The following is a 23605-nucleotide window of genomic DNA, read 5'->3' on the forward strand; positions in this document are numbered from 1 at the left end:
GTGAGTGGAAAGAAGAGGAAAAAGCAGGGCACTTCGGTGGGATTCACTGTTCACTTCGAGATTGTATGTGAGTGGATGTGTCATTAGGTGGGTGATTAATTATTCGTTTTGGACCAATTAATACCTCCCGTGTATGTAACTAATAAGCTCTTTTATATATTAATCCAACTTTTTTGCTACACAACTTTAAGGTTTATGATTTGTAATTCCATTATATGTTTACCTACACAACCTTTTAAGGGTGTGTCAAGAGACAATAGCTGATCCAAACCGAGAGAGGCTTTAAAGTTCTGTGGTGAGTTTTTTTTTTTGGTGGAAGTTCTGTGGTGAGTTGTGTGATGAACATCTATATTTCGTTTAATGGAACAAAACTCTTAAGAAGAGAATCAAGTGGCAACAACAACATAAATGTGTGAGAAGCACACAAAAGTTTTACTCCATGGATAGAATCAAATCCTGCAGCTGCTAATACTACTACTACTACAAACGCATGATTTAGCAAACTACGAGGTTTTCTTTCTTCTGTTTAAAACACACAGAACCAAGCCATACATTTTTTTTTCTTGCAAATCATTCCATGAACTTGATTTCATCACTGCGAAGGCGGTGGTTGGGCTTGTTCCTCCCCTTTCTGCACCTCTTTCGGGGCTTCCTTGATGTCATCACCAGCTTCGTCCTGGAAGTAATAAGAAAAGACACAAGTGTTATCAACAGAAATCTTAGTTGCTTGATGCAATCACTAAAAGATTGCCAACAATGAAGAGTGTAAGGAGGGACAAGTACATTGAAGTCAGAAGTCCAGAGGGTGAGATTGTCGCGGAGAAGCTGCATGATCAATGTACTGTCCTTGTATGATTCCTCTCCCAATGTGTCTAGTTCAGAGATTGCCTCATCAAAAGCCTACCACCATGAAAATCATATTAACTACAATCCTATAGGTTAGTGAACAAAAAGGTACTTGAATCAAAACTAGAATCAGAATGTGAAGGTTTTCCAGATTTAGTCAGTCTTAAGGCAACATTTGCAGGCTTTACTTTCTCAATCATCATAATTAAGTATAATCCTATAGGTCAGTGAAACAAGAAGATCATATATACAAGAGCACAGTGACCATTGACAGACAAAGAACTTTGTATGTGCTAAGTTTTATCAAGCAGAACAGTTGGAAGAATAGGTTTACTAGCTAAAAATAGTAGATACAAGTATAGCGTAACCATAAACAAAATAAGAAAATAACACAAACCTGCTTAGCGAGATTACACGCACGGTCAGATGAGTTGAGAATCTCATAGTAGAAAACAGAGAAGTTAAGAGCAAGCCCCAGCCTGATTGGGTGAGTGGGAGCCAGATCAGCAAGAGCAATATCCTAAATAAAAAGATAAAAATCAGAAGCTTGAGTCAACATGTTTTCTTACCACTCTATAGGTTAAAGAAAGAAGAACACAAATGACTAAAATGGTAACCTGAGCTGACTTGTAGGCCACAAGAGTGCTCTCAGCAGCTTCTTTCCTCTCAGAACCAGTCTTGAATTCAGCAAGGTACCGGTGATAATCTCCCTTCATCTTGAGGTAAAAGACTTTGGACTCAGCCAAGGAAGCAGCAGGAACGAGATGATCCTCGAGAAGATTCAAAATGCCATCGCAAATCTTGCTGAGCTCAGTTTCAATCTTTCCTCTGTAGTCCTTGATAATCGAAACATGATCACTGTTACCCCTGCTTTCTTCCTTCTGCTCAATAGAGGAAATAATCCTCCAGGAAGCCCTCCTAGCACCAATCACGTTCTTGTAGGCAACAGACAAGAGATTCCTCTCTTCAACAGTAAGCTCCTCAGTGTCCACAGTCTTTGCAACTTTCTCCATGAACTCAACCATCTCCTCATAACGTTCAGCCTGCTCCGCTAACTTGGCCATGTACACATTGTCTTCCCGGGACAAATCAGAAGACATCTTTGCAAAACTCTTCTAAGAAAAAACTGTTAAACAAGAACATTATCAACTGGCAGCAATAAACAAAAAAACAAAAGTACACGAACTAAACCATTCCCTAGTAATGCTGCAACAATCTTACATTATTTTAGAGATATGAAAACAACTTATCTCTAACAAATCAACCTACGAACCCCAAGAACACAGTTTTACAAACGATTTACACTGCTACATCCATCCAAAAACAAACCGTACAGAAGAAAAAAAAAAGTAGAGTAAGAATCGATAGAACTAACTCTGAATCAAACAGATCTCGAAGTGACAACGAAAACGCGAAGAACAAGATAATAGCAGGGAAAAATTAAAGAAAAAAATTACAAAAATCAAAAGTTTACATTGGCAGAGAAAAAAAAACATTGTCGAAGTACAAAGATCGTGTCCTAACCTTGTGAAACTGTGAATTTTCGAATTAGGGCTTTTGAATTCGAAGCGAAATGAGCGGAGTGAGAAATTGGGGAGACAGACTCACCCCGTGTGTATTATACTGGAGGAGAGAGAAAACGTTAAAACCCAATTAGTATGCGACACGTGTTACATGGTTGACCGTCCTAATGACTTATGTTTTCTCTCTTTGTAATGTTCGGTAATTTTTAATTTGTGTGGGTGAAATATAAAGAAAACATAAGTTAGGAGGTCAGGTGTATAATATAGCTGTTTTTAGAGGGGTACAATGCTCAAAAAAAGAGAAAGTTTCCTAAGGGGATTGACAGATTTACCCTTTGCCCTGAACCCATTTTAGACCTCTTGATCGATTTGATCGGAGAAGGCCGGAGAAAAGCTCGAAGGTCCGTCAATGGGGAGCTATGTGGAGAAAGCTCGTGAGAATCACGTCAAGAAGAAGGTCGAAGAAGGTAATTTAACAATGTCGCATCTTCTTCATCTCGTTATGTTCTAAACCCTAAACCCCCAAAATGGTTGTCTTTGATTGCCTCGAAAATGGTCTAAGATCGATACTCTTTAAGCCTGGTTTATTATCATCTACCTCTTAGTTTGAATTGAGCTCACTTGGTGTAGAAGGATTAGGTCCACTTTTAACTTATCACCCTTTATGCATCTGAGCTGGTTTGATCTAGCTGCTGTCATTGCTTCCTACGTTTAGTGGTGTGATACAAGGTTGTTTGATTGATTATGTATTACTTTGTTAATAGCGCTGCGTAGCAAGATGAAGGCAAAGGCATTGATGGAATGTGATCAGTTCGTCTCAAAGTATGCTCAGTGCGCAACAGGAAGAACGTTTTCTGTGGTATGGACATGTCGTAAGCAAGCTAAAGAGCTCAACACTTGCCTCCATCAATTGTATGTTCTCACATCTTAATGCTCCTCCTCCTATTTGAAGATGTCATCTTGCATTCACTGTTAGATTTATAGATTTGTTGTGTACAGTATGTGTGCATCGGATCTTGATTGTTTTTTCTTAATATCCTTCTCTGGTAAGTCTGGTATGATAAAATGAGATAACTTGTGGTTAGGATATATGCTAGTATATCGGTAACCAGATATAAGCTTAAAGAAAGGGATGATTCTTTGTTACTGCAATTAAAGAGATGGAAGAACTGTGTCTGTGTTCTCTGTCGGTGTAACACTGTCAGTATAAAGTTTGTTCTTGTTACACAAGCTCTTTTATGGTGACACCCTGATGAATATCTCCCGTGTTGGGGTGATGCTTAAATGTTGTCTAACTATGAAAAGTTTTTGTTGATTCTGCAGCACCAATGATAATGTCTTGGAAGAAATGAAAAGAGAGTATATGCTTCAGGAAGAGGGTAAAGTCTCAGCCTCGGCCATATGATTTTTTTGTCGAACAAGAGATTTAAGTCCGACCAATACAATGTCGTTGCTTTCTTTCTTGTTGATTATGGATAAATAGATCCTTTCATGCGTTAACTGTTGCCTTTCTTTTTAATAAGGGTGTGATCACTTTAAGGAAAGTAATAGATATTGTATTCCCATTTTTCTCAGTTTGCAAAAAACCACTAAATCTAGAGATCAGGTTCAAAGATGATTCTCATAGTAAAAAAGACATAGGATTCACAACATTCAGGATTCAAACCAAGGAACAAAAATTTGAGGTGCTTAGAAAGAAGAAAGCGAGTTAAAAACAAAGAACTTCAAGCAGTAGGCTTCCTCATATTTCTTCCTGCACGAATCACTTCGTCCACCAAAAGCAATTGTGACGCAATCACTGGCCTGCAGCAAAAAAATATAGCCCGGCTATTGAAATGACTTCAACCGAAAACCCAAAACTTTATTATATTGGGTTGGATAGAACATTACCCTGAATTAATAAGTTGACGTTTCACTGAGTAATTGTCGAAAATACCAGCAAGCTGCGGGTCAATTGGTTCACCGTCCTGAAGGTTCAGTCCTACGACGTTCCCTTTGTCATGCTCACTCTGCATAAGAGTATCACAATTAGCAATTATAAATCTGTGTTCCTTCTACAACTGATTTTAGTTTGCTGATGATATGAAAGATGAATGCATACCGTAAGAGAAATGATCACATCTTGGGTATCAAGACCTGCATTTTCTGCTAGTGTCTTTGGTACCACGAGAAGGGCATTAGCAAAAGCTTCAACGCCAAGTTGGGCACGCTGCAATGTTCATGATTGTATTAGTAATTTAGAATACTTTATATGCATTTAATAGTGTAGTGAGAATTAGTGTACGAATATAATCAATTTTACCCCTTGAACAGTTTTCTTGACTTCATTGATTAAGTGTTGCCTTGCAGCAACTTCAAAAGCTCCTGCTCCCTAAAGATATATGCAACCGCACATCAACATAACAAAGAACATATCAACAGGTCTACATGCTAAGTGCTAATGGTTTTAATCATGAATTAACCATTTATTTGCATTGCAGAGAAACAGAAAGCAAGGTTAACAACTAAATGCTTCAAGATTTAGTAAGGCACTTACTAACACAACACACTCATCTTCTATGGTGTTCTTGACTGATCTTAGACCATCACGAACAGCATCCTTAATTTGGGCAATAGTGTGATCATTAGGCCCTAGAAAACCAAAGAAATCAAGAATGAACACCAAAACTAATACAAGAGTGAATGAACCTTCAATACTTAATGAAGACATAGAAGCCGGCCTAATACCTTTTATGAGGATAGTACATGAATTAGGATTCTTCACTTGCTCCACAAAGGTGTACTTTTCCTCCCCAAGAACGTGCTCATAGACAAGTCCAGCCCATCCAAGAGACTCAGGGGTCAAGTCGTCAACAGAATTCACAGCTTCTCCACCACAGGCCAAAACTAAGCGTTCCATATTCCTCCTCTTTGCTCTCCTAAGAGCAATAATCTGGACACATGAGGAAAGGTAATTAGATTTAACAACCTCTAAACAAGAGAATTTACGTACAAAAGAAGAGACAAGCGCAGTCAGTGGCCAAGGAACTGCTCTTTTAACTCTATTGTCAATTTAAGTTCAGTTAACAATACATATAGCATCCTTCTTATTGTTTCTATATATCAGATGAAAACAGTTTCAGCTATTTCTAATTTAGTGTGGAAGCAGGGAAAAATAGAAGTAGCTTACCCCTTCTCTAGCAAGAAGATCCAGTGATGGTGGGTCAATACCCTTTTGATTTATGATAACAAAGTTGTCATTATCACCACACACCTGCACAAGAAATAAAACATGTATTATTAATTTTTACAACGTTCTAGAATATACAGCTGGGAGAAATGGTATCAGTCCCACCTTGTTCTTCAGCTCGATTATTTTCTTAACTCTTTCATCAACAGATCGCCTTTCTGCGGTAACCATGGCTTCCCTCTGCTCCGCATTAGAGTAGAAAAATCCTGCATTAATTTCACTGACAGATAAAAATATATATTAGTCTACATCGCCAGAAACATACATGCTCTTATTTTCTCTTCACTGAATTGACCAAAGAATTATATTACACACCTCTTCTCATACTCCAATGATACATTACAAGTTAGGATGTGGCAATTTTCTGCGCGTCGTTTCATGTCAGGGTGTCTTGAACCATGATCCAGAACAAGCCCCTCAACCTAATAAAGGATTGAATCAATAATTGCATCAGGTCCAAAACTATGAACGTAATTAAGCATAACCGGAAAGAAAAAAATGTATCTCATTCTATACAAGTTTTTCATAAATAAACCTACAAGTTTTTGAGGGAACTATTTTACATTAAACCCCACACTTCAAGACATACCAATCGTGTGTCAACATCGAATTTGTGACGCATGTGCATTATTTCCACCATAAACAGATCAATAGCTTCCTCAGGCTTTCGAATGCAGAGAACCTGTAATATGCGGAAATCATATAATTAAAAAACAAACAAGCGCTCGAAAACCAATATTGGTGCATATATAAGACATCTGAGTGGGGAAAAAATGAAAAGCACAATGAGATTCTAATAGAGATAGGTTAACTCACTGAATTAACGACAATGTCAGTCAGTTGATCAGCCAAACCTTCGTACAACTAGACAAGCCACAAGAATATATCAATATTAGAAAGCAAAAAAGAAGAATAATTTGATAAGAAAGATAAAGCATAGAAATGAAGAATACCTTAGTTCTTAGTGTTGTTCTGGCAACCATTTTCAGCATCTCTTTATCAACTTCATCACCCATAACAACAGGGGTCTTGAAGTTCTCAAGAAATTGAAGAGTAGCTTTTTTAGCAATCTCGAAACCATCAACTAGGACACGTGGATGCATACCTGATACATGTGGAAACCTTCATTGAGATTTGGCTACAAAAATAGATATCATTTTATACTGCCACCAGTTGTGAAATATTATATAACCAATATAAACAAAGCTTGGCAAATCTATGTCGCTGAATATAAATTGTTGGTCCACACTCATGTGTTAACCACAACCCATAGAATGAGAAATAAAATAAAAACAAAAATAGCGGAGCCTAAAACTAATGAACTCTTACAAATTAATGTAAGGTACATAATTTCAGCTAAAAAAGGAGTTACCTTCATCGATGCAGCGATCAGACTGTTTCATAAGTTCGCCAATGAAGATGACAGTGGAAGTAGTACCATCACCACTTATGTCATCTTGTGCCACGGCTGTCCTCGCAATCATAATGGCTGTTGGATTCTGAATTTGCTGCAACAGTTAGGATACAAGCGTGTAAGCATCATGAAAAACCAAGATAACTCCGTTGAGAGCAATACCAGTAACCATACTAACATCAAAGATTATCCGAGACGGCGACACTATCATTAAGGCTTTCGTCTTTCTTCTCTATCCCAATACTACCGAATCAGAATCCCACATTGGTCATGTGAACAACACTAAAAACTTATATATTTTTCAACCTAATATATCCTGCTGAAAGACGTCTACAGTCAACATGTACTCAATCAAATCATACTTAGTCTGTGAAGCACACCAGAATCAATATCGAAACAATCCTCCTAGAATATAATACTACATGACACAAGTCACGGGCTTTTAAGCACCCTTTCACCACTAAAACGCAATACAGAGCTTGAATCAAACAGATCACTTGGATCTAGATTTATGTTCTCAAACTAACCATTTCCTTCAAAAGCGTGTTCCCATCCTTGGTGAGCTTAATATCCCCCGAACCACCAACAAGCCTACATCGAAGTGAGAAACAAATCGGAAGGTAAGCCAAAAGAAACAACATCTAGGAAAATGAAGAGAATGGAACATAGATCCAAATAAGTCAAAAAAAGAGATAAATACATCTTGATTGTTCCTTTAGGACCGAGATTCGACTTGAGCACATCCTGCAAACCCTTGGCGGCGTTGATTGTCATATGAAGCGCCGCCGATTTGTTGAGAACCTCGGCATTAGGATTCAGAACTCGTACAGACATTTTTTCGATAACCTTGGCGTGAGCACACGAAGTGAGAAACTGGAGACTGAACTAGAGAGCGAGAGCGAGAGCGAGAGAGCTTGGTTTTTAGGGCTTTCTGGGTTTTAAAATTTTTCTGATGAAGAAAAAGTAAGGAAAGAGAGAAAGCCGATGTTGAGAGACTCTAATTGCTCTGGAGACTTCATTTTAACATAAATTACAAACTTCACCAATATTCTCATATATTTTATACTTTTAGTCCAATTAATTGATTCCATAAAAATCATTGTCCTCCAACAGTTTTTTGCAATCTTTATATTAAAACTAATAAAAATAACGATTATCATTTGAAGAAATATATTTTTTTAACATAATTTTGTACATAGATACTCCATATAATGATGTGATTCCATAAAAATTTGATTTGATCATTTGTTTTTGTAATTTAATTAGGATACTGAAAATGGTTATGTCATCACTCATCATATATATAATTCATTAGCAACTGAGCTGATTTAATTATGCTTAAACAGATTCTATAAACTTGTTAGATGAATCATTCAATTATTTGAATTGTCTAATATTGATTGGATTGACACTGCATTTTCATATATGTCGAAAACAGTAGTCTAATAAAATGTGTTGTAAGCTATACATATGTGTACAAATTTGCACGTATCGAAATTAAGTTATTGATATTGATACCAACTTTGTTTTTTTCGTTATCAAATAATAATTTGTGCTAAACACTCTATATGAACAAACCTTGTCAAAAAGAATAAATATCATCTTCTTTTCTATATTTTGGACCATACACTAATGAATTAAGTCAATTCGTTTTTCTCTTTTTCTTATTTAAATTTTTTACTCGATTCTAGAATATTTTTGTGTGAGTTTAGTCAATTCGGTTTTTTCTTATTCTCATTTATTTTTTTTACTCGATTCCAAAATATTTTGGTGTGAAACATACGTAAACCTAACTCTTGGAAAAACAGTATCTAAACACATGTAACTATTACTATAAAAAATAGCTAACATTCCAAAATATTTTCGAAATTTTAGTGAGTTAACTTTATTATTCTTAAAATTGTATGAAATAGTATATTTTTTTATACACTACAACATTTGTATGGGTCTCTGTCACGAAGGCAAAGTTATTAAAGTCAACTATGACAACAAAAATTATATAAACGTTAGAAAACAAAAGGTAGATTCTAGCTGCTACTTCTTTTCTTTTTTTCCAAAAAAAAAAAAAAAAAATGAGTCAAAAAAGAACTGCACATAAAATAAAAGTAGAAGTCTATATACAGTAAAACCTCTATAAATTAATACTCGATAAATTAATAATCTATATAAATTAATAAATTTTTCCGATCCCAACTTGGGATCAGTATAATTTTAGACACATTTCGATAAAATAATAAGATAATAAATTTTTTGAAAATCCTTTGTAAATATATGGTCCCATCAATATTATAAATTAATAATTAGGTAAATTTTTCAAAATTATGTATATATAGACACATTAGTTTTTGTTAGATTTTATTTCTAATATTTTACTATATGAAATATAGTTAGCATTCTCTTTTAATACATAATAATTATTGTTTTATTTGTAATTGATTATATAAAATACTAATTATCATGATTAAATCTTATTTTTAAATATTGTTTTGAAAATATGTTACAAATTAGGAATATCTCTCTATAAATTAATTTATCGATAAATTAATAACTCTATAAATTAATAGATTTTCATGCTCCCAACATTATTAATTTATATAGGTTTTACTGTATATCTATTCGAACACAAACCAAAACCTTATATAAATATATATGACAATTACATAATTGATCCAAACATGACAGGAGGAATCGTACTAATTTATACTAATCACATCCATTGAGAAAACTAAAAAGCAACTTACTATATATATAATCAACAATAAAACACACAACATTTTTAGTTTTAATTATTAGTTCGACGTCCAGCATTAATTAAAGGTTGCGAAAAAAGGTCTTTAGTATGGATGTATGAAGTTGTGAAGACGACACATCATGTCGTGGATTCGATCACGTGACACCGACGAGTTGTCGAGAATATGAAAAGCGTGACCAACACCTCCATGAACGATACCTTCAACTCTCTTCCCATGGCTTCTCATCACTTTACACATCTCCAAGTTTCTGTCTTTTAGTATGTCAAACTCCGCCATGAACACCAGCGTCGTCGGCAACTTCACCCCCGTCGAGCCGACCAGAGGGTTACACCAAGGATGGTCTCTACTCGCTCCACGTGGCAGAGCCAGGCGCCAATACGCGTCCGAGGCAGAAAGAGTCAAAGCCGATGACTTGGAGTGATGTTGCTGTTGTTTCTCTGAGGACGTTCTTGATTCACCGCCGAAGAAAGGGTGGATCAGGATTACGCCCTTGAGGTTTAAACTATTCGCGTATCTGCCACTGGCGGTGATTCTAACGGCGACTTGGTAAGCTATGTTGGCTCCGGCGCTGTCTCCGGCCAAGAAAACGTTTGAGAGGTTACATTTACTCACCCAAGAAGAGTATCCTCCGTGAGATATATGTTGTTTGACTAGCCACGAGACGACGTTAACGCCGTCGTCGTACGCCGCCGGAAGACGGTGTTCAGGGGCTAAACGGTAGTTTACCGAAACGACGACGCAACGTGTTTTGACAGCGAGGCTGGTCAAGAAGTCGTGGTAGCAACTCCAAGCGGTAGAGCCAACGCAGAAACCACCGCCGTGGAAGTAAACGAGGAGAGGGAGAGTAACGGACGGCGAAGCTACGGCCTCGGGGATGTAGACACGTATCAACGTGTCGTTAGATAGTTTGATGTCGAAGGCTGTGGCTTTGGCAGATGGGTGAAGGGTGGGTGAGACGGTGGGGACTATGGGAGGTCTTTCGACGCAGCCGTCGTTGAAAACTTTGATGAGACCTTCGATTTCTTCCACGACAGGGCCATGACGGTGGTGGTGGGATCCGCCACGGCGGTTGTCTGAGGGTTGTTGGTTGTGAGAGAAAGAAATGGTTGCCATACTCTTTTTTTATTATTTTGGACGATGAAGTGTAATGTTGTTGGTCGAGTTTGGTTTGAGTGAGATATGAGATTCATTCCAGTTCTTCTTTATATAGAGAAGTTTGTACAAAATATTTATCAAAGATACTTTCATTTAGGTAAATTTTTTTTTTTTAAAACAACTTTAAAATATAATAAATGGAATTTTCCGATTGTAATTTCGGATTTTATTGTCATTTATAGCATCTATGACTATAGTATAGATGGGAATATAGATCCTTGATCTATATATCAAGTGGGTGAATCTTCACCACTTCAAACCCGTCATACTATTATTCAACTTTTAAGAATGTAATTATTGACGTGTTCACATTACAAAAGGAATTATATCACGTGGAATTATTATTTTGTCATATAATTGCAAGGAATATTACCGTCACGCTTGCTTAGCTTACATGAAAACATAGAAGAAGCTAGCTAGAGTTATCCCAAAAGAATAATGTTTTGTTGCGCAGTCGTGGTATAATGAATAGTTAAATGATAGTAAGTTGAGTTTCAGTTGATTTGATCCCAAGCAATTCGTGTTGTTCCATCACTTGTTATAAAATGTATCATTACAAAGTGGAACTCAAGACTATTATCATGTTTGTCCTTTTCGAACAAGACTGTTTTTGGAATTTTATGCCTATAACATTTTATCTACATATATCACTATCCAATAGCCAAAAGACACGAATGGATACAAATTAAAACAGAAAAAAGCAAAAAAAAGTTCTCAAATTGTAAAAAAAAAATGTTCAGTCTTCTTTACGTAGATATCAAATATAAACTTTACTAGAGGGCGAATAATGAATCGCTTTTTAACTTCTTGAGATGCATGCATAGTTGGAACTTATTATACCCACAAAAAGCTTTCAGAAGCATCAGAAGAACAATCTTTGGCTCATCCCCTCATGTATTACATTATATGTTAATATATAAAAAATGAAATATTCAGTTATATGCATGCATAATGACAGTGTGTGGAAGTTTTTGTTTTTTATAGGTTTAAATAACTAAACAGAAGTAGAGAAGTCAAAAGAACATAAAGTCGGCAAAGATTCTATGGGCAAGTACAATTCACAAATCTTCCAAAATTCTTATGATATATTCCCCCTTTCGAATATTCTTTTACATTTTTGTAACCCTTGTTTTATCTTTTCATTGTAAAATTTTTTATATACGTTTTCATCGAAAATCAAATGAAGACAATAAGCTTACGACTTACAAACTATGTTTGTCTACTCTATACTCCTCAATCCTCATGGCTCATACTTATTTCAAACTATAATTAATAACTGTTTCAACAAAAACAAAATGTAAGAACCCTATAAATTATAACTTTGACTCTTTGATCATCATGTTTTCCCTTATTACAAAGGCACAAATTTAAACCGTGTGAAAAAAAAAAAATCTTTGGAAGAGTGTTTTTGACTATAGTTTTATCAATTTGTGATATATATTCGAGCTTTTCTTATATTCTCTTTGAAGGCACATAATGGATTTTTCATTCGATAAGAATATTTACTTCTCTTATTCCTCCCCTCCCCATGTCTTAACCGTGGCAGAGAAAGGTTTTGCCCAAATACAATCATACAAAAGGCGTGTAGAAACTGTAAATTAACAAAGGAACTATAATTATACTGTAGCTTCGTGGAAAAACATAATCATAATCGGAAAATGCTTTGTTTACACAGCCAAAAAATGTAAAAAATTGTAAGAAAAAATGTTTAGTAAACAGTTTTGTGTTTTTTCTTAGCTAGCTAGTAGCTACCACATATATATTATATACTCAATTTTTTTGTAACGAAAGGTAGGTACTACAAATCAATCACCCCAACAACTGTGTAAAACAGCAAAAAGTAAACATAACAAGACATTTGATTCTCCATCGGAAAACAATATGTAACCACACTTTACGACCCCAAAAGAGAAAAGAAAAAAAAAAAGAACTCAAGTTTGGTTTAGAATGGTGTTATGTTATTATTGAACTGTATAATCTTGTTGCAAGCCAAGAACGATTCCGACACCACCCTTCTCACGAATCACATCGTTTCCATTAAAAAAAATCCTAAGGAGCTACTTTCTCTGAACTATAATATAAAACCATATCTACCGTTCAAATTCCAAACTGTATAACTCACTTTGGTATAGAAGCCGGGACACAAATGATATTGGAAGAGGAGACTCTGCGTTAGCCTAAAATAAACCTCAAGTTATACCACTCAGCAGACACCTAAATATATACAGTGCATTTCAGAATCACAAGGTGCAAAAGGTACAAGAATCTCATCTAAAATGGAACATGAACCAGCTCACATTATTAGCATATATATCACAAGATCAATAAGCTAAATCCTAAACCTCAAACTTCCATTACTAAATCCAAACGCACCTTGGTCATCATAATGAGAATGACACTTTTCTCATAAACTCTGTTGGCCTCCATTGTTGTTTCATCTCTAAGCACTCTTCCCTCTATGAATAAGTATTTTACTTGTTCTTGTGCAGCAGGATATGCACTATTTCTTCTTTACTTTAGCAAACCTCAACAAATTTATACATATTTTAAACAAACCATCAGCTCATGGAAACTAGCAAATTAGCAATCTCATAGATGATAATTATTAAAGAACCTAAATAAGATTGTACTATATGCATTTCTTGATATATATACATAGTAATACCATTATAATAACTCACCCACAGTGACTAAACTTACAGATCAAGAAACGAATGATGAACAGAGAAACCCCTAATTAACGCCATATCAAAAAGAATCCAAGAAAACTGCAAAATCTTTTATACTCGCTTACAACAATTGTCAATCCAATAAAATTATGACATATGTTTTATATGGTAACTGAGTTTTATTGGGCCTGTATAAGTCTATATACTTTAGCTTAAAGTTTACTTTGAAAGTCCAACATCTTCGTTACACGTATACTTCTTCACGTGACACGTGCGAAACACGCCCATCCTCCTCTTCTTAACCGGCACAACAACACGTGAAAGAACCGGTTCAATCCCCAGCTTCAACTCCAGCTCGATCGGAAAATTCGCTGTCTCATCTTCAGACTGGTGGCTCAGCGACGAGTCGTGACTAGCCTCGTTAGCTTTCTCCTCCTGTTTAGCTTTAACCCGTCGGGTCTTGTATCTTTTCCGATGACGGCTCGAGCCATTTGCGGCGGCGTTCTCTTTCTTGGAGATATGACGAATGTCGTAAACTTTAATCGGCGGACCTTGGCCGTTCGCCGCCGTATCCGTGGCGATCGGAGTGATAGCTTCACCCTTCAAAACCGCATCGACCGCGGCTTGACAAAGCTGCCAACTTCCAGACCACAATAGACCAACCGAACCGTAGATCGGATTCACAACCCTCCCACATGCTTCGCGCAACAGTGAACGGAATATGGCTGCGACAAAGTAGAAACCAGTTTACACTATCAGATACAGTCGTATCACTAGATTTTTGAATCAGAAGATGTAGAAACATACTGACCAGGACGAAGATGATCCGGACCGGCGTTGATGAGGTTGACGAGACCAGTACGGCCATAGAACTTAGCAAGAAACACGGTTGCGTTGGCTTGAGATTCAGGGGATTCGATCCAAGCCAAAGACGACCTTATACTGCAGTTCTCGCTACACCCTTTTCTCAAAACTCTGCATCCATTACAGCTCATCCTCATCTTGACTCCTTTAAGTTGTCTTCAAGAACCTCCAACTTAGTGATGTACTGTGAAACTTAATAATGTACGGAGTAAACAAAAAGGTTAAAACTTTAGTATCTGTGTTTGAGATTTTGCATGCGTGAGAGAGAGGAGGTGGGAGCAAAAAACGAATAATTTCCCTGTATTTTTGGGACAAAGGGAGTACAAGAAGAAGAAATGTTACAAAACAGAGAGAAAGGGTTTTGTGTTTTTACTTAAGGAACGTGGTAATCACGTCCGCGCGTATGAGGTTTGGTCGGTTCGCCGCGTTAGTAAGCAGATGGTGTTTGAAAACCATCACCCCGGCCGGGACATAGTTTTCAATTTATGTCTTATGACGGACATTAGTCATTTCTTTACTCGATTTCTCTTAAGTAACTATTGTACACAAAATAAAGATGTCCATTTCCAAAACCACACATCAGCAGCTTATGGTTTTCTTTTTTTTTTTTTTTTTTGGACAAAACTTATGGTTTTCTATTTTCAATTTTTCCTGTGACTGTGGGCGACTCTGTTAGCCGCCTGTTTTGTAAAAACAAAATATACTGTATGTTGAAGCAATTGATACCAAATTTTTTTATTTCAACTAAATGTAGAAACAAAACCGTAACAAAAATATGATAATGTCTCAAATATGATAATGTCTCGTCTTTTAATTATATATTAATTCAAAAATATTTGTGACATTCGTCACTATACAACCAACTGGCTACCATTACAAAGGCAACTTAAGTTTACCAACACGTTTTTTTTCTTTCTCAAATGACAAAAATCTTGAGAGAAACGAAATCCCAAATTTTTAGATTTAAAAACAAAAAAAAACAAATTACTTCGCATATTTGAGTGCGTCACTACAGATTGTCTCGATTTCACGTTGCAACCTCTCAATCTCAGCTTCAACATGAGCCTTCACCTCCTCGGACTTAGCCGTGCATAACAAACTCTTCAATGCTTCAATCTTTTTCATGCGACTGTTAAGCTACAAAATCATATCAACAAATCAATTCTTCAACTTCAAAAGAACGCCAAAACAACTATAAAAAGTGAAATTTGTTTATAGTCTTTTTTTTTTTCAATTACCTTACGATATGGCCACCTCTTTAAGCCTCCATCCCGACAGATCTTTTTGATAACAGTCGGACACACCTTCATTTCTTTCGCCGCTTGTTCGATCGGAAGGTGAAAATGCATACTTAAATCTTGCACCTTCATCTTTTTTGTCCTTTCTCTCTGTTCTTACCCTCGGCACAAATAAGTTTAACCACAAAAAATACCCGAAGATTAGTGAATTCTCTCTTAAATATAACCAATTATAAAGAATTGATTGTAGCAAATTAAACACATAATAAAAAGAATATCCTTGATAACTAAGTTCTAATATTCTATATCATCGTTTGTTCTAGGAAAACTGGTAGTTATTATTCATGTATTCAAAGCGTTCGGCTAAAATCTTCTATCAACTCTATGTAATCACTTTGCCAAAAGGCTTTCTTTTAGCGCAATGAACATGTTTTCAAACCAAAACCCAACCATAAACATTCACTCTTTTAGTAATAGGTCTCCTTGTAGCGCAAGAAACATGTCTCCACTCAAAAAGGAGAGATCCTAACCGAACATATGGAGTTAAATAAGGGGTGAAAATTGAGAAGTTCGAGACCAAACCTGTGCAGCGAGAGGGGTTTTCGGATTCTTCTTCTTTTTCTGCATACCAGCGGTGGGTTCCTCTGTCGCTAGTCCAACATTTAGCGGAACAAGTGAAACATCAAGAGCTTCAGTAAATGTTGATGGTGCCAACATAGGCGGAGACTGGTTAAAAATGGAGTTGACACTCATGGCTTCATAGAATGCCGCATTAGTGTCTTGCACAAGTGATAACCCGCTTGCTAATCTCTGGGAGCAATAATCTTCTATAAACTTCTTTACCTCCTCCATAGTTAAATCCATCAGATGAATTTTTTGAGGTTCAGGTTGATTCTGTGGTTGCGGTTCCGTAGAATCAGAAGGAAGCAGTCGAGTGTGGAGAAACGCATGGCAAATGAAACCAATCCCTCCGTATATGACGAGGGTAGTCATTATTTCCCCTTCTGTATACACAATCATAGAATTATATAACCAATCATTATACGATAAAAGATTTTGGCAACATATCCAAAAAAATATTAATGAAACGTACCCTTGATATGGACTAGTTCTCGAAGCATTGTGCAACAGTCGCATGCGAAGTCTTTATCAGAGGCTACAGGTATTGTTGATGTACCGCCAATTTCATAGTTTGGACCATTAGGATCACCGAAAACACGAGTACTCACTTCAAGTCTAGTAGTTTCACCCACATTGTTATTGTTATCATAAGTAATCTCTGCTTGGGAATCATTGTTAACGTTTTCATTAGGACCATCATTTAATGGTTCTAACATATCTAAAGATGTTGTAAATCCGTCGTCGAAAAAAGACAGTACATCAAAATCGTCGTTGGTATCGTAATTAGAGATGGAAAGATCAAGCTCGTGGAACAACTGAGTTTGGTCAACGTCCAAGGGTAATAATGGAGGACACATAGAAGGAGACGTATTTTCCGTGAAGGCCATGTCCATCAAATTTGGATTCGGGTCGTCCATGACATTTTGGAACCACCCGAAACCATCATATGGATGGTTGTAGGGATCTTCATCAGCGTCGTCTTTAACAGCGGATGATTTTGGTTCATCACCCGCCATTTTTGTTTTTGTTTTTTCACTCTTCTTCTAATTGTTTTCTCTCTTTTTTCTTTCTAGGATGAAACAAAAAAGAAAAGAAGGAGAAATTCTCTCTCAAGCACAGTGCGATGCTTGAGAGTTGACGAACAAAGAGTGAGGGAAGAGAGATGTTACAGTTCGATCAACGAAAGGTTTTGTAAGGAGAGGCAAAAGAGAGAGATTGTAAGGAGAGGCAAAAGAGAGAAAGAGAGAGAAATTTTGGCGGTTAATGGTCGTTGTAGTAAGTTATCTTGATTCAACCGATGCGTTTGTTCGGTTAGTTGTCTTGCGGAACGTATATAACTGTCTGAATTTTATGTTTTGTACCAAACAAAAAGAAGTAAGAATCATAGTACAACGTAGTTAACATATAGTTTAGTCAGTTGGTTCCAGAGATATTGTATTGCAGAGTTTTATTGCACATTGTAAGGAGATTAAATTAAACTTTTATACATATATATATCTAGATGGTGGGTAACTTATAACTAAAATATATACAAGACATGATAGTGTAAAGGTATTTTTCAATTGGTACCCCAATTTGGTTTTGTTTTTGTTGAAATATCTCGAATGGGGTATACATTGTATATTGGTTTACATATTGATCCAGTAAATGATATTAAATTTCAAGAAGAAAAAACAAGAGGGATTCAAAAATTTGATAAAACCAATATTTATGTTAAGAACTCTCGGTACAGAAACAGTGTATATAGGATAATTTGCAAGATTTTGGACCTCGAAGACTATCTTAGAGGAATCCTTATGGTGTAGTGGAAGTGAACCTGTGAAAGGGTAAACAGTTGCAGTAGTTAATTATCCTTTGTGGTGCTTTTGGTGCACTTGGCAATCGAGGAATGAGCTAATCTTTCCCAAAAGAGACATTGTGATCCACATAAGAAATTGTCAAAGCAGAATTGGATGGATAGCTGCCACAACAAATGACTTTGTAGGAAGATGACCATATGTTGCAAGTTCAAAACATGCCTGGGCCACTGACACCACCGATTTTGAGTCATGACGACAAGCAAAAGATAGAAGATGTATGGAACTTAGAACAAAATGATCTCTGTTATTCGGAAGAGACCTTATTTGCAACATTTTTTTTTTCAAATCAGACTGAAATGTATATGGTAGACGGATAAACAAGGGATTCTCCTGGTGTTTGTAAATGCTGAGATTCAACAAAACCATGCATTAGAAACTAAAAGTTTAGTCCATTCACACACATACACATAGCATGGTGGAGGTGAAACAGATGGGATTTTTTTAATCGGAAAGCTTATATAGTCTGACAACACCCTTCTGGTGTTCCGAGACATTGCAATACGCTGGCGGTTCATGAGGATCCAATAGAAGTTTTTTAGCTCAACAATCACTTATGTTCGAGTGGTTGATTAAGTTAATGTTTTCCAGTTATAATGCAAGCTACATCATACTACATATGATTTCAAGTATCTGACTATGCTTGAGAGTTGCGACACATTGATTGATATACAGATGTAGTGAAACACCAAAATACAATATACAAAGAAACATTACTATACACAATGGTAAATAAGAAGATAAATCCAAATTGATTATCTATATTACAACGAGAAGATAGAAACAAGTGCTCTTGTTTTCCCGAGAAAATTTTACAGATTCTTCTAATCTTCCCCTCCTTAGTTATATATATATATATATCACAATAATAAAGATCCGCCCGACCCAGAAAAACACCAAACGAATACATTGATTCGACTCTTCTTTAAATACTGCATATTTATATACAAACACTAACCTGAATGAAACAGTTAAAAAAAACGGTGACCGGCGACGGAAACTAATCTTCATCTTCCTCCCTTCTTCCTCCTCTCTCTCTCTCTCTCTTAGGAAAAAACATTCATTTACTTCAAAAATGGTTGTACTAGTAGTAATGGTGGTAGCAGCAGTAGTAATCAAATCCTCCTCTGTTAGGCATTGGTGAACGATTTCGCAATCTCTATGTACACTTGTTCTTTTCTTGTCTACTAAGCCATGGCAGGGATGCTCGAGTTCTGGCGGTCACGGTTCAAGCAATCGAATCCTTCTACTCTAACTGCAGGCGAGTTGAGCCCAAATTTCATCCTAACACAACCACGGGACGACGATGATGATGATGATGAAGAAGATGGAGATGGAAAACCAGTTGCTGAACTGGGCTGAAGGAAAGGAGAGTTTGGTGAGGTTGGATTGAGTTTCTCAGCTCGAAAACGAGCATCTTGGGCTAATGGGTTCACCGCTCTGCTTGGTGGTGAACCGGGAAAATATGGTGGCGATGATGATAGTAACTGCCCTATTGTTCCATTATCCTCCTAGAGATATAAGAACAAAGGATTACGAATCAGAACTCATAAAAGATGATAATAACCTCTACTGATTCAAGGAAAGCTTTGGCAGTAAATCATCAAATGAATCAGAGAAAAGAACGATGGATTGACTCATGAATCAGAGAAGCATACCTTTCTACGAATGATGTCCAAAAGCTCTGCACCCGCTTTAGAATCACACAAATCAACTGCAGCTTGACTACAGAATCCAAAACAGAGAGCTCATAAAACACAACACTTTGAGGGCGAGATGATAGTTTCAAATCACTGCAGAACCTAAAGGAGGATGCTTTCAAAATACCTCATATGTAATCTGAGAGGGCGAATCACGTTGTTGGCGAGTAAACCAACACGTCGAGGCTTAGGACAAACAACAAGATCCTTACGATCAAATCCCATCATCTCCTCACGAGACATGAAGGCGTTCTGCTGAAGGTTGCAATGATTCATCTTTTCACTGAAGAACGCCTGAATCAAACCAATTCAAACCGAATCAGATCCATCACATCACAGCAAGAGATTGTTATATGGAAAACACAAACCATCCGAATCTAATTTCAGAATCCAACATCAACATAAAAAAACTTTGTAAGATCTGAGAAATTATTCACTCCAGAATCAACGAATCTGAATCAGAGCTTCTTCAACGAAAGAAAGAAAAAAACACATCATTCAAAATTCAAAGAGATTTTGGCTATAAAAAGGATTTTGAAGGAAAAAAAAACGGAAACCAGTTAAGGATAATAAAGCCAACGATGACCTTTGACTAGGTCGAAACCCAGATCCGAGAAAATTCAAAAATTCATGAGTAGACTAAAAAAAATAGAAGAACACAGCAGAAGTTTTGAGTCGAGTTTAAACAAAAAATCAAAGGATAAAAACCAAAAAAAAAAACGAAAACGATAGATCTAATATCTATGGAAATATATTGTGAATGAACAAGAGAAAAAACTACACAGTGATCTGTAAAATCAGCCAAGGAAGAAACTTGAGAAAAGAAGAAGACGAAGGAAGAGAAACGAGAGAGATGTACCTGAGTAGAATCTCCGGGAGAGGAGAGAGAGCAAGGTGACGGAGAAGATAGATGAACAAAAAAGAGAGAGAGAGGGGAGAGAGGCGAAAAATCGTCGGAGGAAATAAGGATTTTATAAAAGGGTTGAGACCCAACAAAGTGTGGGTGAGGTTGAAGACAACTTGAAACGATGTCGTTTTCATGATTTTGGAAATTTCGCTTTATTTTTTAATTATTGTGATATATAATAACTGGAAAATTGCTTTTATCGCCGTCGTAATAGTGATATTTGTGGACAGCTTTAATAATCCGATTTACATGCGTTTTGTATATGTTTTTGTAACTAATAATTATTTCTTTTAGATTGGTCAAAATAGCTTATGATTTTGTTTTCTCTCCTTCTTTTCTTTTTAAAACACATTAGATATTATTCAAAATATTTTTCAATATCCTATTTTTTCTAAGGATTAAATATCACAAAATATCCAAAATATCATTATAAATTTTATTTTCTAAAAATTTCACTAAAATATTTATTTCCCGAAAATACCCACAAAACTAAAACTTAATTTTTAAAATTCTAAACACTAAATTATATCCCTAAAAACTATAGTATAAATATAAATAGTCAATCTAAACATAAAAACAATAATTTTATTCTTTTTTTTTTGTTTGTGGTATTTTTGGAAAATAAAATTTTTGAGATATTTTTGGAACAAAAACATAAATGATGGTATCCAAAAATATTTTTCTTATTGTTATTGATATTGTAACATAATAAATAATTTTCTTTGGTAAGACAAGAACAGAAATTAGACTACAAAATCTAAAATAAATACTATATTCAGAGAAGATAAAATATGGAAACTAACAAAAAAATGATATCAAAATAATTAAGAACTTAAGCATGGTGCAAAAATACAGAAAATAATGCATTTAAATTCTATTTTTTACCATATATTGGGAAAATGGTATATTATAATTCTAATTCTATATTTTAGTAAATGGCTTATTTGTGATTGTATTTTAAGAAATCTTAGGTAAATGGCAATGAAATAATTTTTCTTTCTATATGGGATCCATGGAAAATATCTTCTTGTAGTTTAGCAAACAACTATTTACATATATATTACTATATATTACCATTCCCTATGTTATATTTCTATAGTATAACAAACCTACTACATTCACATGAGTATCTAGGTTTACTTTATTTACTTTTTGTTATAGCAGATCTTATTATTTTTAATTAATAGATTCTGTATATTTTTTTGTCTTATTTGTATAAAAAGCAGTAGCATATTAAAAACGCATGCTCTCATTAGTGATAGTTTGACAATTTGACCAGGCAGAAACTGTTATCGGGTCCGATGTTTCTTTATTTATTTCACTATTTATTTATTTGTTAAATAAAGCTGGCTTCCATAGTTTAACACTTTAACTTAACGTGTCCACATCAGCATAGACAAGTAAATACAATCAAAGTTGACTATTTTTTTTTTCTTTTTTTTTCTTTGGAGAATCATTTTTGTATGATTAACAAATACTAACATTTTCGATGAATACTAACTTCATTGGAGATAGAGATACTATTTAAGATTTGGATTTTTTGGCTATCTCAAACAAGATTTGATTTATCATTGCATTTTCATGTTATATTATCAACATATAAGTAACACTTGTTTATGTCATGTAGAGTTACATATAAAAACTCAACCCTCTTTCTCGTTGAAAGCGATCTTGAACCTAATTTTACATGAAACTTAATCACATATTCCCACCCTTTTACGAAAGATATTGCTGTGATCTCTCTCTTTATGTTTTCACCTATTAAAGAGCTTAGAGTGGACTAGTGGTATATACGTACGTTCGCGTACTTTGCCTGGTCTCTTGATAAGTTTTCCTTTTTTTTCTGTTAGTTCCTGACCAGCTTTCAATTCTTGTTCTAAAAGACTTGAGTTAAGAATTCAGATTTTCTTAACGAACGTATCGTTAGGATCATATGGCTTCCTTCTACATATTTGTTTATCACAAAAAAACTTTGCCATCCTATAAAACCCGACAAACTCTACGTTTCTACTAATCTAACGTTTTCCGTATTGATGTCTAGTTACTAATTATAAATGATGTCTACTTAGTAAGAGACGTATAAAAGAAAGTCAGAAACCATAAATAAATAAAAATAGTTAAGCAAAGAATTAGTCACAAAGTTATGGAGAACCAAAAACACTATATAATTGTGGAAAAAAATATTTAAAATTAAGAAGCTATAATAGTAATAATTATGGAGAGAGAGATGTTTTGTTTGTTTGAGGAAAAGAAGGGACAGTGGGAGAGACATGCGAGCCATTTACGCATTGAACAAAGGAAAGAATAAAGCCAATGGGGCATTGTTTTGAATAATATTTTGATTATACTTCTTTTTCCAGAAATAAAGATAAGGACATATACACTGTCACTGTGTGGTGGGGTTTAGATTAGTATAAAATTCCAAAACTTAATCAGTAGTTGAAATCCTTAAATACGTTTGATTATGTATCAGTGTGAGAGTTTCCTAAATCAACTACTTACGTGCCAACAGTGTCGTAAACAACTAAACTTGTAGACATTATAAAGGCTTGTTTTTTAAGGTCAGGGATCGGTGATACGTATCCGTTGTCTTTCCTAATATGTTTGTGTTACAGTTTTATTTTACGGGACTGCATAATCCGTTTTTCACATGTATATAGGAAAGCTAACCGTCTTGCCGATGGGTTAGTTAACCATGCTTTTTCTTTGTCTTTGGGTTTTCACAATTTTAGTGTTTGTCCGGTTGAACTTAATTCGATCCTCTTGGAGGATGCGAATGGGTATGCGTACCCGCGTTCCGTTCGTGTGTAATTTTTAAAAAAAATTTCTT

General features: G+C 35.5%; 7 protein-coding genes across 8 annotated transcripts; 1 reads left to right on the plus strand and 6 right to left on the minus strand.

The window, feature by feature from the left end:
- Window positions 1–351: 351 nt before the first annotated feature.
- Window positions 352–2449, minus strand: LOC17883089 (14-3-3-like protein GF14 upsilon). 2 transcript variants are annotated; one of them, XM_023780022.1, is made up of 5 exons: window positions 2371–2449; window positions 1464–1972; window positions 1244–1366; window positions 784–900; window positions 352–676 (listed from the first exon to the last, which is right to left on the minus strand). In XM_023780022.1, exons 2-5 carry the CDS (start codon window positions 1944–1946, stop codon window positions 593–595), a joined length of 807 nt encoding a protein of 268 aa, XP_023635790.1. In that variant the 5' UTR covers window positions 1947–1972; window positions 2371–2449; the 3' UTR covers window positions 352–592. The 2 variants fall into 2 exon arrangements, with proteins under 2 accessions (XP_023635790.1, XP_023635791.1); XM_023780023.1 differs by lacking the exon at window positions 2371–2449 and adding an exon at window positions 2221–2295.
- A 276-nt stretch (window positions 2450–2725) lies between these two features.
- LOC17884495 (COX assembly mitochondrial protein 2) lies at window positions 2726–3936 on the plus strand. Its single transcript, XM_006286549.2, has 3 exons — window positions 2726–2836; window positions 3134–3281; window positions 3693–3936. The coding sequence occupies exons 1-3, from the start codon at window positions 2779–2781 to the stop codon at window positions 3772–3774; spliced, it is 288 nt and encodes a 95-aa protein (XP_006286611.1). The 5' UTR covers window positions 2726–2778; the 3' UTR covers window positions 3775–3936.
- Window positions 3937–3965: 29 nt separating this feature from the next.
- Window positions 3966–7920, minus strand: LOC17882579 (T-complex protein 1 subunit zeta 2). Its single transcript, XM_023781303.1, has 15 exons — window positions 7713–7920; window positions 7540–7603; window positions 6971–7106; window positions 6552–6703; window positions 6415–6462; window positions 6188–6280; window positions 5914–6020; window positions 5704–5818; window positions 5539–5622; window positions 5097–5301; window positions 4906–5000; window positions 4672–4740; window positions 4471–4578; window positions 4260–4378; window positions 3966–4172 (listed from the first exon to the last, which is right to left on the minus strand). Exons 1-15 carry the CDS (start codon window positions 7844–7846, stop codon window positions 4094–4096), a joined length of 1608 nt encoding a protein of 535 aa, XP_023637071.1. The 5' UTR covers window positions 7847–7920; the 3' UTR covers window positions 3966–4093.
- A 1713-nt stretch (window positions 7921–9633) lies between these two features.
- On the minus strand, window positions 9634–10973 carry LOC17881189 (probable carboxylesterase 17). The gene has a single exon (XM_006290054.2). The coding sequence runs from the start codon at window positions 10876–10878 to the stop codon at window positions 9847–9849; it is 1032 nt and encodes a 343-aa protein (XP_006290116.1). The 5' UTR covers window positions 10879–10973; the 3' UTR covers window positions 9634–9846.
- A 2787-nt stretch (window positions 10974–13760) lies between these two features.
- Window positions 13761–14802, minus strand: LOC17884119 (LOB domain-containing protein 41). The gene is made up of 2 exons (XM_006289144.2): window positions 14401–14802; window positions 13761–14314 (listed from the first exon to the last, which is right to left on the minus strand). The coding sequence occupies exons 1-2, from the start codon at window positions 14588–14590 to the stop codon at window positions 13809–13811; spliced, it is 696 nt and encodes a 231-aa protein (XP_006289206.1). The 5' UTR covers window positions 14591–14802; the 3' UTR covers window positions 13761–13808.
- A 462-nt stretch (window positions 14803–15264) lies between these two features.
- Window positions 15265–17470, minus strand: LOC17881222. Its single transcript, XM_006289994.2, has 4 exons — window positions 16785–17470; window positions 16274–16695; window positions 15692–15841; window positions 15265–15590 (listed from the first exon to the last, which is right to left on the minus strand). The coding sequence occupies exons 1-4, from the start codon at window positions 17326–17328 to the stop codon at window positions 15438–15440; spliced, it is 1269 nt and encodes a 422-aa protein (XP_006290056.2). The 5' UTR covers window positions 17329–17470; the 3' UTR covers window positions 15265–15437.
- Window positions 17471–18867: 1397 nt separating this feature from the next.
- On the minus strand, window positions 18868–22281 carry LOC17881378. The gene is given in 6 exon segments (XM_006290112.2): window positions 18868–19679; window positions 19827–19893; window positions 19996–20162; window positions 20728–20847; window positions 20849–20887; window positions 22258–22281. Coding segments are annotated over 6 exon segments (741 nt in total). The 3' UTR covers window positions 18868–19355.
- Window positions 22282–23605: the final 1324 nt, after the last annotated feature.

This window comes from Capsella rubella, unplaced genomic scaffold (assembly GCF_000375325.1).
Source record: "Capsella rubella cultivar Monte Gargano unplaced genomic scaffold, Caprub1_0 scaffold_6, whole genome shotgun sequence".
NCBI classification, from domain to species: domain Eukaryota; kingdom Viridiplantae; phylum Streptophyta; class Magnoliopsida; order Brassicales; family Brassicaceae; genus Capsella; species Capsella rubella.

Coding starts and splice junctions, on each gene's coding strand:
- LOC17882579 (XM_023781303.1), bottom strand. CDS start 7,846: ATGTCTGTACGAGTTCTGAATCCTAATGCCGAGGTTCTCAACAAATCG. Junction 7,107..7,539: donor ACACGCTTTTGAAGGAAATG/GTTAGTTTGAGA, acceptor TAACTGTTGCAG/CAAATTCAGAATCCAACAGC. Junction 4,379..4,470: donor ATGTGATCATTTCTCTTACG/GTATGCATTCAT, acceptor ACTCTTATGCAG/AGTGAGCATGACAAAGGGAA.
- LOC17884495 (XM_006286549.2), top strand. CDS start 2,779: ATGGGGAGCTATGTGGAGAAAGCTCGTGAGAATCACGTCAAGAAGAAG. Junction 2,837..3,133: donor CAAGAAGAAGGTCGAAGAAG/GTAATTTAACAA, acceptor CTTTGTTAATAG/CGCTGCGTAGCAAGATGAAG. Junction 3,282..3,692: donor AACACTTGCCTCCATCAATT/GTATGTTCTCAC, acceptor TTGATTCTGCAG/CACCAATGATAATGTCTTGG.
- LOC17881189 (XM_006290054.2), bottom strand. CDS start 10,878: ATGGCAACCATTTCTTTCTCTCACAACCAACAACCCTCAGACAACCGC.
- LOC17883089 (XM_023780022.1), bottom strand. CDS start 1,946: ATGTCTTCTGATTTGTCCCGGGAAGACAATGTGTACATGGCCAAGTTA. Junction 901..1,243: donor CGTGTAATCTCGCTAAGCAG/GTTTGTGTTATT, acceptor TCATGGTGGTAG/GCTTTTGATGAGGCAATCTC. Junction 677..783: donor TCTGGACTTCTGACTTCAAT/GTACTTGTCCCT, acceptor TATTACTTCCAG/GACGAAGCTGGTGATGACAT.
- LOC17881222 (XM_006289994.2), bottom strand. CDS start 17,328: ATGGCGGGTGATGAACCAAAATCATCCGCTGTTAAAGACGACGCTGAT. Junction 15,842..16,273: donor AAACCCCTCTCGCTGCACAG/GTTTGGTCTCGA, acceptor GGGTAAGAACAG/AGAGAAAGGACAAAAAAGAT. Junction 15,591..15,691: donor AGAGGTGGCCATATCGTAAG/GTAATTGAAAAA, acceptor ATGATTTTGTAG/CTTAACAGTCGCATGAAAAA.
- LOC17884119 (XM_006289144.2), bottom strand. CDS start 14,590: ATGAGGATGAGCTGTAATGGATGCAGAGTTTTGAGAAAAGGGTGTAGC. Junction 14,315..14,400: donor TCCGGATCATCTTCGTCCTG/GTCAGTATGTTT, acceptor ACTTTGTCGCAG/CCATATTCCGTTCACTGTTG.